This window comes from Haliaeetus albicilla, chromosome 19 (genome assembly GCF_947461875.1).
Source record: "Haliaeetus albicilla chromosome 19, bHalAlb1.1, whole genome shotgun sequence".
Classification (NCBI taxonomy): domain Eukaryota; kingdom Metazoa; phylum Chordata; class Aves; order Accipitriformes; family Accipitridae; genus Haliaeetus; species Haliaeetus albicilla.
Window position 1 is genome coordinate 10,014,905 of NC_091501.1, and position 16,028 is coordinate 10,030,932.

At 41.0% G+C, this 16,028-nt stretch overlaps 1 protein-coding gene across 1 annotated transcript in view; it reads left to right on the top strand.

Annotated features, from left to right (window-relative positions):
- The first annotated feature begins 931 nt into the window (after nt 1-931).
- Nucleotides 932-16,028, top strand: part of MTPN (myotrophin) — a 40,222-nt gene continuing 25,125 nt past the window's right edge. The window contains exon 1 of the mRNA XM_069807574.1: nt 932-1,297. Within this exon, the coding sequence (XP_069663675.1) occupies nt 1,226-1,297 (72 nt within the window). The 5' untranslated portion in view covers nt 932-1,225. The remainder of the gene's footprint in view (nt 1,298-16,028) is intronic.

Below are 16,028 nucleotides of genomic sequence, written 5' to 3' on the forward strand. Positions count from 1 at the left end.
TATGGTGGAGTGCCCCCTCCTTCTCAGTAATAAGAGCATTGCTGCCCTTAACCACTATCTGCACATTTTCATACTGGTGCCAGACTGGGTACGGCCACAGCAGAGCAGCTCTAGCTCCAGGGGTGTTCAGGATGATGCTTGCCAGAGGGGCTTAGGAAGAGCGGCTGCCTGCTCGCAGTCAACACAAGCATGAGTCACACAACAGGCTGCATGTTCCATACGCAAAACATGCGGTTTCGAAAAACAGATGCAACCACCGAGGGCCAACATATTAATTAATTACCACATACTTCCTTTTATGTCTCCCCACTCATGTTTTGGAAGCATTATGATAATTATGCACAGCGTGTTCGGTGCCTCGGGTTTTGCAGAACAGCTACCTAGACACTTAGTTCCCTCAGCGGGAACAGATCCTTAAACACTTAGTTCCCTCAGCCGGTTTGGAGGCAGAGGCCAGCGGCCCGTCGCCCTCCCCCCCCGCCGGCAGCCCAGCGCGGCCTGCCGCAGCCTCCCGGGCAGAGACGCAACGCCCCACGCACATCCTCCGCAGGGTCCCGGGCACCGGGTGAGGTAAGCGTAAGGCTGAGTTTCACAGGGCTCACCTCCCAGCCCGCGGCGGGCTCAGCGGCCCCGCCGGCGAGCTGGCGAGACGGTCGGCCGGGCCCGGCGCAGGCCGCGGTGCCATGGCAACCCCCGGGCAACCGGGGGCGGGGCCCCCGGCGGGGCGAGGCCGCGGGAGCTTAGAGCGCATGCGCCGTCAGCCCCCCTCCCCCGCCCCGCGGTAGCTGCGGGAACACGGGGACGCTTACGGTGGGCGCATGCGCAAAGTGGCGGTCTGCGGGCGGCGCATGCGCCCGGCGCCTCCCCTCCCTTTCCCGCGTGGGTGTCTCGGTGGGGTGGGTAGGGGACCGCGGGGGAGGGGAGCGGAATGGAAACCGGAAGCGGAAGCGCCGCGCGCAAGTAAACCGCTTTTCCCTTCAGTCAGGCGGGTTCTCCGGTGCTTCCCGCTGCCCGCGTGCCCGGCCTCGCTCCGCGCCGCCCCGCCCCGGCCGCGCCGACTGCCGCCGCCCCGCCCCGCCGCCGGCAGCGAGAGAGAGCGAGCGGAGAGCGAGCGGCCGCCAGCCGGGGGAGGGGCTCCTGCCCTCCGCGCCGCCGCCCTCGCTCCGTGGAGGTGCTGCCGGCCCCTCGCCGCCTCGCCCGCCCGCGTCCCTGCTCGGCGGCCGCGATGTCCGACAAGGAATTCATGTGGGCCCTCAAAAACGGAGACCTGGATGAGGTGAAGGACTATGTGGCCAAGGTAGGAGGCGGCGGCGAGGGCCTGGGGTGGGCGAGGCGGCGCTGAGGGGGGGCGGGGGACGGCGCGCAGCGGGCCCCCTCCGTTCGGGGGTCGGCCGGATGGGGCCGGGCCTGGGGGCGGACCGTGGGCTTTCGGCGGCGGTGAGGGTCCCGGCGGTAGGGCGCGCTTCCCCTCCCCCTCCTCGCGGCCCGCTCGCCTCCGGGGCTTCCTCCTTCCTCACCCGCCGGCCTGCGCCCCTCCTGCCCCCCGGCCCAGCCTCCTGCGTGCCGGTGAAGTTACCGGGTGTCAGGACGTGGAACTTTCTGCCTCGACGGCCGATAGCCTAGCCCTGCCTCGCCGATCTTGGGTGTACATGCTGCTGTGTGGCCTCGGTTTGGCTACCCTTCCTCTCCGTGCCGCAGGGCTCATCCTTAACAGGGTGATGCTAAGCTGCCGGGTGTGTTGAGGCTTAATTCATTAACCTTCTGTGAAGTGTTTTGATATCTAGTTAGGGTGAGTGCTACAGGAACAGTAGGCACCTGTGTAGTGGGTGAGAAGCCTGCAGGTACATTGTAGTATTTGGAGGCTGGATTCTGTCCGCGTTTGCCTTCAGTTATCAGTGAGGTTTGTGGGAAAAGTGCGTATACACGAGGGCAAGATTCTGCTTCGGTGAATCCTTAGTGTGCGGGAATATTGTCTAGAAACTGTTGCGTCAGAGCAGAGGTTTACGTGTAATTTAGCTGTAATTACTTAGATCTCCGAACAAGTTAATCGTTGTCTTTGGGAGCTTGACACATGTTGACATATCTTGCTGTGATGACTTAAGTTCTTCCTACTCCAGTTGTCAACTTTGGTTGAAAGTTACCCAAACTTGTAGTGCTCTTGGCAAAAAGAAATGTGTGCAAGTACTTCCAGCTGCTTTAGTACAAAGTCCAACGGCTTAGCTTGAATAGTCTTCTCTGACAGTTTCAGCTAAGCTACTGGACTTTGCATCAAAGTGGCTGTGCACTCACATGCTCTGCCCTGTCTGCAAAGTGCCAGAGGTAATAACTGGGAGTAATACAATCATCCCACTCCAGCTGTTTGTTGGGTTGTGTACCTATGTCTGTGTAATAAAGTTGGATATTACATTGATGTGTCTTATTTCTTCTCAGCTTTGGGGGCCTCCAGAGTGTTTCAGCAGCAGATTTGGATTCTTGCTACAGCTTTTACAGGAATTCCATATATATCTAGAGAACTCGCTGCACATGGATCCTTGTGTATCTATTGCTGCGGCAGAAACTTTGGCAGTAACCATCTTGAGGCAGTTTATATCTACAAGATCACTGCAGTACTAATTGCAAAGCTTTTTTAATATTCCCACTCTTCCTGAGTGGCACTGCAACTCATGTAGCAAATGGATTTATGTGATCACTCTTCATCCACTTCAGCACAAAGTCAAATACTTAGTTCCATCTGCTACTGAAAGAGGTGTGAGCCAGCCTGGATGATGCTATAGCAAAGAGGCTGAAGGGCATCACCTAACTCCACTAATGAGGTAGAAATCCTTGAAAGACAGATACTGTCTGTGGTTAGATGATTACAGTAAAAGAAGCCTACAATCCTTGAGCATTTTAGAACTGTTTCTGTTTCACTGTAGAAGGTGAATAAACTATGGGAATTTTCTGCTTATTTGTGACCTAATCTTGTTCATTCTTTTGCCCCTCTTGCAAATTGCTTTCTGCCATCAGCTGTTAAGCATCCTACTTGCCAGTAGCGCAAGAAGTCTAATGTTTTCTTTTCAGTTCATTATGTTTTCCTGACATATTGTGGGCTATTAAATTTTTAGCCTGGTTTCCTGTGGAACGAAGCTTATATGAGCAAGTTTTGACTGACCCCCTTCCTTCCTAATTTTTTGCTATTTTTTTGGCTACTTTTGATAAGTTTTACAGGGGTACAGATAGATACTGGGGAGTTTATGAAACTAAATTAACTAGAGGGAGGTACATTTATGAAACTAAATGGAGTAGAGGGAGGTACCTTGAGGGAAGAAAAGAGTACAAGAAGGAGCTTATGTTTTACTGCACAACAGGAAATGTGCATTGAGGAGGGGCAAGAGAACCCTATAAATCCTCTGACTGTAGGAGAAACCTCAGCTGGAACTTCACATTTTTGTTACCTAAATTAATGAAATATGCGAGGGCAAGTCATGCTTTGATAGTTACAGTTCTCAGAAAAGTATCTGTTCTGTGCTGCATGTTCTCTTTTGACTGTGTTCCTTATCAGTTATATGGCTTCTGCTCCCTGCTGCTTTCCTGTTCTAAGTATGATTTAATGTTCAGGAATTTTACTTACATAAACTTTGCAGTAGTAGAAATTTCCTCTCCCTGTAGCGTGTGAGGTAGTCATACGTCTTGCAGTCTGCATCTTCATAAAATTCTTTCTTGTCTGTCTTCCTGAACCTTTTGATTTCCAACTTCTCATTTGTTTTGTTTCTTCTTCTAGTCTTGTTTCATTGTTAGTTGATTGGAAACAATACAGCCTTTAACGATAATCTTGCAGTTTTGCTGCCAATCACAACATAAAGCATTTGACCTGTGATTTTGTTTCATATCTGAATGGCAGGGCTTGAAATGCTAACTAGATGACCCTGGGCACTTTAATAGTATAAATGGATTGCATCAGTGAGGCTGTAAGAGTTGAACTCCGGTAATCATCCATGGCTTTTCTTCACTTGTGTGTAATAAGCTGTGGAGGTTCTGTCTTTGGAGTCATTATCTCGTTTTGTCATCTCAGATTTGGTTAGTAGGTACCAAGAGGAAGATGGCTTAATGGCTCTCAGACTTTGATTCAGACAGCAGGTGAAACTTAAGGTATAATGTAAAAACCTTCCTTTTCAATAACATAGTTTATTCTCTTTAAGTAGTGGAAGTTTCTGTCACTTCAACAGTTCTTGGACAAAGAAAGGATACAGAGGCAGGAGGAAGAGTCTCCATTTCCATTTTATGTATTTCTATGTAAAGAGATCTTGCATTCTCCTAAAGATACTTTCTTCAGAAAGAATCTTTCACAGAAACAGTAGTTCTGAGGGGTGGCAATGAAACAGACAAATACCAAATGATACTGCTTTGTGGCTTAGCAAAAGAGATCTTAGTGTTGCCAGTTTGTGCATTTGGAAGACATTGTTGGCTTCTACTTGATAAAAATGTGAAAGGTTATTTGTATAGTTTTAATAGTCCTACAGGACGTATTTCTTTTTTTGTAAGAAACATTTTATTAGTCTGTACATTTCTTGACTTGTAATTGTGTCAACTTCTTTATGGTAAATGTTAATTTCTACTAAAGTACTGTAGTTAGTGTGTTATGCTAGTGGTTAAGTATGGTGTAATCTATTTTTATGATGACTAAATTAAAAAGTAGTTTTTACTGTTTGCTTTCTTTGATGTCTTACTTCTGAATATAGCCGGCATATGTTGGCTTCAGAGGTGTCTTTGCAGGAGTTGAAGGGATTGAAGGAATTCTGCACTCTTCCCACGTACATCCACTCAAATTTTTTAAATTCCCCAAGAAAGCAGAAGCTTTTATGGGAACAGATGAATCAAGCAATTAAATGGGTGAGGAGGACCCACGCAGATTAGAGAAATTTGGTTCCCTCAAGGGAGGGAACGGGGTTAAAAAGTACTAGTTAGACTAAGAGCAGGGTATATTAAGCCTGCAGAACTTCTTGATGTGAATGGTGTTTGCACTTTTTCCTTTTCTTTATCCTTCTGATAAGCTGTACAATTACTTAAAAAGACTTCTCTATCAACATGTACATGCAATGTTTCTAATCAGCAGTGGATTTCTCAGGCTAAGTATAATTCCTGTTCAGTCACCAGGCACAAAGTTTTTGGCAAGATAAACTTAGATTTGTAAGAAAGAATTTTCAATAAATGTTTGTTCTTAAGTAATTTCATCTCCCATAGCTTAACTGAGAATTCCTTACTTCATGAGCTGCTGTAATCCCCTGCATGGTTGCTTCCTAAAATTACCACTGCTTATAGTTATGTTTGGTAAATCAACTAACCTAATACTATAAGAAGGTAGGACAGTCAACAAAACTGGAAGCACTGGATTTTTATTGCTGAGAGGACTGGGAGGCTGAAGTGATGGTAGGCTGTGAAATGAATGTTTTTAGAAAGTATGTATATGCTGTGCTTGCCTAGGAGGCATTTCTGTTGTGGAGTCTTGTTTTTTAAATAACAAAACAAACCACCAAAACAAACAAAACCAAATCCCTAGAGGACCTTCAATAACTCAGCTAGAAAACAGCGTCTACCTGTGTATCCTTCACAAAATTTTGGTACTTCAAACAGTCTTGCGGTTCCTTGGGATATAATGATGTTTGAATACAAGTCTCGAGAAATGCGGAGAACTTGACTACTGCAAAACTAACTGGAGTGACTAAAACAAAAACATTGTTTAGAAATTTCTTTCTGAAATAGAGGTAGCTGTCAGGGTATAGTTAAGGTCTAAGTGTTGCGAAAAAGAGATGAGACTTAAATATGTCTGCAAGAAGAATGATTACAATGGAGAAATAAATAGCTTTTACCTTTTGAGGGGTAACCTCTATTCTTTTGAGTGTCTATTGAAATGACTTCTGTTCCTTCAGGAACAACATAAATGAAAATGAATACTTAAATGGTCATTATATATGGGTGGATTATTTGAGTTACAGATTAACCATACCATGGATACATTGAAATTCACCTTGTCTCACTATGTTGAATGCTGAAGTGCACTTCATTATTATGAGTACATTGATATCTGGATTGCCTCTGGTTTGGAAGCAGTTTTCTTGCTCTTAAGTGACAGGGAGCCTGAAAGCCTGGCTGGATCACAGTGCAGTGTGAGTATACCTCAGTAGTTTTTCCAGAAGCGTATGAGGGCTTGCACTGACCTGGGAGCTGCTGGACTGAGTTTATCCCCTGTGGGGCCTCTTGGATATCTCCGTATTGTAACTCCTCAGTGTTATGCCAACACTTGTAGTATGTGGGTTTTTCTTTATCTGGAGCATTCTAGGCCTTCTGTTATTTTCCTTTTGATTACTGTTGAGTGTGCTGGACTGTGATTGCTAAAGATACAGTTTTGTTTTACTGCTTAGTTCTACTTAAACTTGGTGTTCAATTTAGATTTTGCAAATTTGAACATGATGACCTAAACCTTTCTTTTATGAAACAAGACAGTTGCTACTGTAACCTGCTGTTAGCAGGTTCCATATTTGTGGTAGAGTTACTCTTAACTAAAATGCCATGAATATACTAGAAGAACTTTCAGAAGAACACAGCATGGCAGCTACTTTTTAGTGGGGGGTACAAGAAGACATATTAACTTGATGAAAAACACCTTTTCAGGATGGCTAATTAATTTTCCCAGTGTGATCCAAAAGAGCCTGAGGACATGTGGCAACGAATTGCTCACAAATATTAATAGCTTGTGCATCAGTTCTTTAAGTAGTTTATAGGAACAGCATGGAGTAACAAACTCACCTGTAAACCTGTCATTGTGGTGGAATGTATGACTTGGTGACTGAATGAACATCCCAGAATTCTCAAATCTGTCCTTTTTGTGAAGGTAGAGATATAACTGATTCAGAAGCCATTTTCATCTGAAATGTAAATGGAGTTCATTATAAGACTGATCACAAATCTGGAATTGCTAAATGTGGTGGTATCTTACTGAGATGTTGATGTCGGGCCTATGATCATTTTGTTCATTCATTTGGCTTCTGTGCTCTGAAACTCGGTGGATTTAAGAGATTGCCCAAGTATTTGACTCGTGTTTGACTTTTGTGTGCTTAAATAAAAACTCAAGTACTTCCTTATTTGTTTCTGTTTGGGCTAATTGGTGTTTGCTGCAAAAAGTAGAGAGAGTGATCAAAATCAGATTTTAATAAGACATTGAATTTAAATTTTTGTTACTGAAAGTTTTATTACTGTATTCCATTCCCTAAACTGAAAGCAAATTTTACCTATGTGAACATATCCTGTTTTGTCCGAGTTTGTGGTCATTAGCATATGCATTACTAAGTATGACACTACAAAGTTAGGAATAGGTTATGAATAACAAGCAGAGAATTCAGTGGTGTGTGGAAAATATTTACTTATAGTACTGCTCCTTTTCTTCTTGCCCTTTCTTATTCTAACCTCAGTTTTCCCTCTTGTATCACTTTTATCTTTACTAAATCCTTGTTTTTCAAGCCTAGCTCTTGCCTTCCAATTTAGTTAGTTAGTTTTGATTTCAACAGAAGGGCATATGGAAGATGAGCTAAGCTTTCTAAAAGTCCAAGAGAACAGTTCTGCAGTGGTTTGTATTCTGTCTCCATTTGGAATAATATGTGGAAAGTTGTGTTGTGAAGGTTATGCATTGAATGTTGACTTGGGTACTGTGGAATTGGTGAGTCATGCAGGCCACGTAAGTAAAAATAGTGAATGAATGGATCTTGCAGCAGTATCAAAGTGTGTAAATAAGGAATCCCCTGGACAGTTCACAATAGGCCAAACAATTTCTGTATGCTTACTCTGAAGGAACATATGCTTATCTGTTAAGATATCAGGACTTGAAGGTCAAATATTCTACCCAAGTTTAAGCAGAACACAGTGGACTCAAACACAGGATTCTCAAGTCCAAGAATTTTTATGAGACTGAAAAGCACTGTAAGGGTGTAGATGAAAGCTTGGAAGAGAAAATTTAGGAAGGATACAGAAAGCCATCAGATATATATAATTGTATTGCTTAAATCACATATTTGGTTTTTTATGTGCATACCCAGCCAAGTGTTCTTAGCAGGTTTTTTATGGCTTTATGTTTATGCTTGTTTGAACTTCTGAATATGCGTCCAAAGTGTGAACAAAATTACTTCTTTGTACCTAATTTGTACACTTAGGAAGTTGAAAGTTTGTATTAAGTTATTCTTAATTTTTCTTCCCTCCCTAGCAAAAGCTCCACCTTGAATGTTGTATTTACCAGCCAATACAGTTATGTAGAAAGAGGCGGTTGTCATTCGTGTAGACAGATTTCCTATTACTAGGACAAAAGCATTAGCTGGAATTAATAAGTGCCAATAACTGACCAGTTGGTTATACAACAATTGTTTTTCTTACAACTTGCAGTTTCAGCAGTTTTGAACAATTAGATGTTTTTCTGCTTTAGCTCATTATGAGGAGGAGTAGGTACAAATGAGCACAACTCAAAGTTTGAAATCTTTATTGGATGCTGGATATGCTATTGGCTCTTTTTACTGCAGATAGATGCTAAACCCTATGTTGATTGCAACCACCAATGGCAAATTCTGGAATCACATGCCAGAGAGGGGAGGGAAACAATAGTTTCCTTTAAATGTTTAAGGGACTAGTGTCTGTGTTACACTCTCACACAGTGAAGATCTGTAGCTCTCTGACTTAGAAGGCAATCGGTATTAATAAGTCCCATTCAACAAGCTACAGTTCTTGTCTTAGTTCTGTTTGACTGTAATGCACTTGTGCATGGCTTGTGTTTTTGGTTGTGGGTTTTTTTTAATAAAAAAAAAAAAAAGGACAGCAAATAACTTGATGTTATCCTGAAAGCAGTTGAAATCCTGATGAGGGAGAGTAGGAAGAGAAGGAGAAATATGGTTTTATAAACACATAATGTATATGCACATGAATATGGCTTCTGAAGTAGCTTGGGGGACTTGCAAAGTGCTAAAAAGCACCAAAACGCCTGTTTTTACAGTCTTTATTAGTCTTTTGTATGCAGTGTAATTCTGTAGTTCAGTACAGATATGTAATATGCCAAGGGTTATTACATTTCTCCAAAGAAAGAATTTTTGTAACTTTCTTGCTGCAACAAGAATTAGAGTCTAGATTTTTGTCTTTGCGTATGTACATTGCTGCCTTCCTCACGGGGTACAGGCCAAGAGGGAAACGGTGAAATCATTTTACTTAGCCTTCAGCTACACTTTGAAAATCAAATAGAGTAACTGCATGCAGTGGCTAATAAGCTGAACAGACCAAAACATCACTAGAAAGGTATTCTGGAGATTTGCCTGTCATACTTCCAGCCAAAGTTCAAAGAATATTCTAAATTGTATCTAATTAAGGAGTCAGTTTATAAAACAGAATTGTGTGTTCAAAGTTTACGAGCTAAGATCAAGTCTTGATAATTATTGTTGAATGACTGATACTTTCTTTCCCCAAACTCCAGTAATTTATGAACTTGCTTTTTAATACGCTTGTGGCTTATAAATTAGTTATTAGCTTCAAGGAGGAAAGATGAGCTGGAAGGCCATTTGAGACAAAAGATAAAGCTGTCCATAGAACAGTTATCATCAACATCTCTTCTAAGCTGATTTGTTAATGATGCTATTAATGCAAATACCATAGGCAATAAACGTTTAAAAAGGATTTCTGTGTTTGCTCAAAACCAGTTCCAGTACTTGATTCAGGTAATGCAATTGGGAGGAGGAGGTTTCAAGTCCTTGTATAAAAATGATGGGTCAGGAGAGTTCATGTGGGGCGAGATCTGCATTTCTATGTTTGCCCTGTATAAAAAAATTTGCAGCATCCTTTGTATTCAAGTGAGGCATTTGAGAGAATCTTTATTTCTTGGATTGCAGACTTCTCAATAACTTCAATAATAGTATTAACTCTTCTTGGCTAAAGGGATGGATATTTAGTATGGTTTAAAAAACTTGAATTTGGCCTGTAATAAAGCATTAATTATCTGTTACTTAAATTTATCTTGGAGATAGTAACTCAACAGTAAATACATTTCATTGCAAAGTATGGTTCCTTTAATTAGAGTATAACATGAAATACAGTCTTTAGTTCCATTCTTGTGACAGGCTAGTAGACTGTATTTACTAAAGCATTTTCAACAGTAATTCCTGGTGAAATCTGGAGAAAATAGCTTAGCTTTTGTAGATGGATTATTTAAATCATAAGAGTGCAATTTCAATATTGGTAAGTTTTAATGGAAGTATTACAGTGAAGCTGAATACTCCAAGTGTATACAATTGGTTTACAGGGCCATTCTGTGCATGTTAATGCATGTGGTTTTTTAAGTATATACTGCTTAGAAAGCAGCATTTATTTTATGGATTTAAAAATAGCTTTTCTGCTCAAGTCTTTTACTTCCATGTTTTGTTTCTTCATGATTCCAATTATCAACTGCTTCAGCATGTCAACAAAAATCTGTGTTAAGGCACAAAACTTCTAGAATTCATTAATACTGCTTTTGATATTTCATGTCTTTTTATGCATTGCTGTGTGAAGATGATGTAAACTCAATGTGCACAGGAAAAGAATGCCTGTTAATCTCACATGAAAACTTATTTAGAAGCTAAGCTTCATTGCTTTGGGTTTGACGGAACAGTTGATCTTGCCTTGGACATATCCTTTGTTCAGATTCTAGAGAAGTAAGTTGTGCTTATGATGCTAAGCCCCAATTATAATATTTAAATTCAGTATTTTTTTAAACTATAGCAGTAATTTTTGGAAGATATACTCATCTTCCTGTTTATCCTCTCATATCTTCGTGATGGAGCACTACCTTAACTTCGGGAACTCGTATTTATTATTGTGTGGGGTTTTTTTTCATTATTGTTAGTTTTTAGGTCACACATAGAAGTCAAAATATCAAGCTAGCATCTACTGAAACTGAAACCCAATAGCTGGTGCCTACTGTTCTCCTAGAAGGAAAACGGACACTTCCTGTGCATTCTTTAGATAACATGTACTGAGGGTTTTAATACAGATGTTGATGTTGGGGTTCTTACAGTAAAGGAAAATGCTTTAATTCAGAGCTAGCAACTAAGTGCAGATTGGATGGTAATAGCTTTTATTCTTTCCTCTGCTGGTTAACTTTTGGAGCAATGATGTAATGATGGAAATAGCCTGAATCCTATTACTAAACCTTTGGATTGCTTTATTCTTGAACTTAATATCTTACTCTAATACAAACTTAGTGGCACCAAGGAAGTGAAGCATGGTACAGTGTATTTTTATCTGTCCAAACTTGCTTTCAGCATTCCATGGCTAGATGATCTGACATATTAAGCTTGAGTTTGTGTGAAACTACATGGACAGGTGTTTTGTAGATTATTCTGTTTTGACAGTGTCATCCATTGTCACTCTGCTGATGGTATAGTACTGAATTACTGAAGACCTCATCTGATTTCTGGTTTAAGTGTGGTTGATGTCTGCTGTTTAGCAGTGTATCTGGCACCCATGTGGGCTGGAATATTCTCTGCTTTGTATACCCTTAAAGTGAGTATCATCCAAACCAAATCAAAATGCAGCAGTGTTAAAACATGGAGTCTGGCCAATCACTTCTGGAAGGAAAACCCTTTTAGGCAGCTCAGTGTTACCTGTGAAAATCGACACTGTGTGCTGTGTTCAACAGATACAGTACTTAACATATCTCTTTAGAGTGAACATTAGTTTATGTCAAATTAAGGTATACAGTCATTCAATAATGCACATATTTGACACATCTCTGAAGCTGGGATTGTAGCACAAGTTTCTAGAAGCAGTAGCTAGGAAACAATAGGTTCATTACTGTTCTACAGAACAACTTGTGTGCCAGGTTTGTTTGTCTCTAAAAATGCTGATACAACAACTGAAGCACAGATGGCTCAGTAGTTCAGTTTATTTAGCAGTTGTTTCTGGAATTGTTTTCTTTTGACTGAGACAAAGGACTTCAGATTGCATTTGATTATGGTGGATAAGCTAGATGCTTGTTTACCACTAAAAACAAGCATACTTTTCACATTTTATTTAAGTACTATTTTTTGGCTTAAGCCAGAATAAGTGTAGGGGTGCTTATAAAAGCCTTTCAGAGTACTTTAAATGCCATATCAAGACAGGCAAAATCCACCATCAGGTTCATAATTGATTTTCTTAACTTGTGTAGACCAAATATTGGTGTTACCATTAGCAGGTGAGGCTTCTATCAAAGTAGAGAATTGCAAAGTAGATGCCCATTTTAAACATAGATGGACATCTACATCTGTCTGTTCTGATTGTAGAACTTGCTGCAAAATCCCAACTGGAGAGACTTATGCTATCATCAGGGCGGATACCTCTTTTTGATAAACCAGTGAGGGCCTTTTAGCCGGAATGTTATGCTGAAATTCTTTGAGTATCCTTTTTTCAGCTTCTTAAATACTGAAGCTCAGATGGATGTGGCAAGCAAAACTAATAGCAAAGACTACATGTGGATCCAGAATAGCAATGAAAACTTGCTGCTGCTGTCTGCAGCCTCTTCCACAGAGATTTACTTCCCGTATTCAAGAAGTTCCCTTGTCAACATCTGTTAACTTGATTTTGCTTTTTGATCATTATCTACAGGATTTCTTGTGGATGTTTTTGCTATTTCTGTTTGTTTCAGTAAGATGCAATGAGAGGAAGGTGTAAAGACAGCTTGTTCCAAATATTCCCCAAAGCATACAGGATAGAAGACAGCTGGGAGAAAATTCCTTGTTGCTCCACACTATGAAATTTAGAGGATGGGGAATAAAAAAGCCGACAGTGTCAAAAAGGCATTATTAAATATCTCTTACTGTGACACAAAGATAATTAGCAGAAAGGCTTAGCTAATGCATTGCTCTCAGCTGTTAAACAAAAACCAAAGAAATTCTAGATCTCTAAGTGGAAAGTAGTTATCCCATACAATAAATCTAGGTCATTTGCTTCTGTTCAGTTGTCCACAGACAACTGTGGTCCACTCAGCCTGCAGTTGGAAAACTACTGGAATGGTCAGAATTTGCTGAACCACTGAGCAACAGCAGCAGTATTTTCTCTGTGGCAGGCAAGTAATTTTTGAAACTATAGAGGATTTAAATGAAAACTTGGATCCTGCACAAAATTTTTATAGTTGCCATGGGAAACTGCCTACTTGCAGTTACAAATGAGTTGATTTCTCAGCTTTGGCAGGAACTTTTTCTGGTTTTTAACTGAAGAAATCTGCTTCAAAATCATCAACAATTCACAAGTTACAACACTTAATCTTTTTCCTTCCCTTTCTGCTCTTTGGACTTAACTCAGCCTTTGAGTTATTAGTTACTTCACCATGTTCCACTCTTGTTCCCCTTGACCATGGGCAACAGGGTCATTCTTGTGAATCAGAAGATAGAGACAAGAAAACTTGAGACTCAGTAATCTTGCTGAGCAGAATATATAGAAAACTGTTGCTTCTCCTTAGGTCTCTTGCATTGTTTGAGTAGTTTTTTCAATGCATCAGGTTGAGTGGAAATGTGGAATTTATCTTTTTCATCTGCTCTGCCCAATCCTTAGTTCTGCAATCCCTGAAGCATCATATGTCAAGAGTTTTTTCCTCTTACAGGAAAAAAAAAGATACAAAAGTTTAAATAATATGCTGTACTGACTTGTGTTTCAAGCTGGTCATTTGAATTGTTCTTGTTTCTAATTAGTAAAGATGGTCAGGAATCTGAAAATGGCATGTTAGTCTAGGGTTATGATGAAATACCCAGAAGCTTACAAAAATGGTTTCCTTGTCTAAAGTACTAGACTAGTGGTTCAGTTATCTTCAGGTTTGTATTAAGACAGCTGATGTGAGGATATTTAATCTTTCTGCTCTACCCATCAGAAACTCCTTCAAGGCTAGTGTTCCATTTCAGTTACCATGACAAAGTTTCTAGAGAAAACTGTATAACCAGCTTGGAAGAAGAGATTAATGTATTGTCCCTACCACTTGAAGGTATGTAACACTTGAAAACTAGAAATAAATTTTTTAGGAAAAGCCATTAGGCCTGAATTTATTTTAAGGGTGTTTCTATCAGTAATCTCCAAGGATCTGTGAAAGTGCTAGTGTGGATTTCAGTTGGCTAAATCAGTTTATATCTTGACAGGAATGAAAACTACGTTTTCAAAGTCAATGCTGCTTTTTAGACCCTGAGACTATTCTATAGGGGGGCGGAAAACTCAGCTGGACTACAACACAACTTCAAAAAAACCTGAAGTGTTGTGAGATCATTGAACTGAAGGCCTGAAGTGCAGACCAGGTGAATACGTTTATATAGTGAGCTCTGTTAAGAACTGGTGTTCTATAATGCTGTCAGATTTCTTCAATGTATTTTACAGAAATACATATATTGGAACAAAAGACACCTACAAATCCAACTTTGAGTTAAGGTTAGCAGTATGTGAATCAGCTCTTTGGCAGTCATAAGTTGAGAACTAGGGTTACAGAACAGAATAAATATGGAACCACTCCAGAGGCAGACTGAGGAGGATGAAAGCATTCTCCATCAGGTCATATGAGGAATCTGGGCTCTCTGCACATAAGCCCAAGGAATGTTTCAATGGTAAGAAAATTTCAGTAGTAAGAAAACTGATGCAGTAGCACTTGGCTTTTCAGTGGTAAACCTCAGCTTAGATTCTGTGCTGGCAAAAGTAAAAAATGAGAGCGTTTTTGTGTTTGAACTCATAGTGTTCAGTTTTAGTTCTTCTCAAGTCTTTAAAGAAAGTTAATTGAAAACCAGGGTATTTGAGGCTCTGATTCTGTGCTTAAGCAACTGATTGGTGGAAGAAGTCAGGGGAGGCAAGCTATAAAATCCTGTTTCTATGATGGAAGATCAGATTGCCTTTTTTTGGTGTTATTTGAATATAGATGAGATGATAGTGCCGCCTGTCTAAAGTAAAGGTTAAGGTACTTCAGGGGCCTTTCTTTGCATTCTGGAACTTGATCATGACAGCATGAGAAATGTTGAGTTGAGTGAGTGCTTTTCAAGGCTATTGCTTGGACATACAACTTATGTCCTTGGTCACATGTTTTGAGGAATCTGTAACCAGTACACAGAGTTACACAGAAGGTGAAAGCAAAGTGGCCCACTGGAAGGAATGTAGAAACATTGCACAAATGTGGAGGGGTGGAGGTATGACATCCAAAGTTCAGCTGAAGTTGAAACTAGCAAGGAATCTCAAGGGCAGTAGAAGGGGCTAGTGCACTGATAATGAAAGGAAGGCAGAGGAAGAAAGAGGAATGTACCCGATGAATCTGAGAAGGCAAATGTCACACTCATGTTCAAGAGTGGTGAGAAGGAAGATCTGGGGAACTGTAGGTAGGTCAGCTTAGCCTCAGTCTCTGGGAAGACTGTGGAGCAAATTCTTCTCCTCCTCTTAGAACACATTTGACACTGTAAGGCTGCAGTGAGGGACCAAGTTGAAGTTTGTGGTACGTGGACTGGGTAAGTGGACGGTAAGGTTGGTGGAAAATAGGCTAGGCTGTTAGACTCAAAGGGTTGTTATCAGGAACATCACTTCTATGTGTTGCCTGGTTACCAGTGGCATCTATCAGGGGTTGGTATTGATAGTATTGCTTAATATTTTTATTGGTGACCTAGACAATGGGTTGTCTTTACCAGTTCTGTACAAGCTGAGGACTAATTGGCTAGGTAGGAGCTTTTTAAGAAAAGGACTTCAGTGTCCTGGTGGCCATCAAGCTGCAGATGAGTCTGCAGTGTGCCCTTGCATTATTGAAGGCCAGCAGCATACTTGGCTATATTAGCAAGAAAACAGCCAGTGAGCTGAAAAAAATTTTTCCTTTCTTACCACTTCTGAGGCAGCATGCGAGTACTGTGTCCAGTTCTGAGCTTCCTAGTACAAGAAAGGCGTTGACATATTGCAGTATGTTCAGAGTCGAGCTTGGGGGCCATCAGAATTGCTGAGGACACACAAGGAGACGCTGTTAGAATTGTGGTGATTTGGGGGTTTTTGTTTGTTTTGGTTTGTTT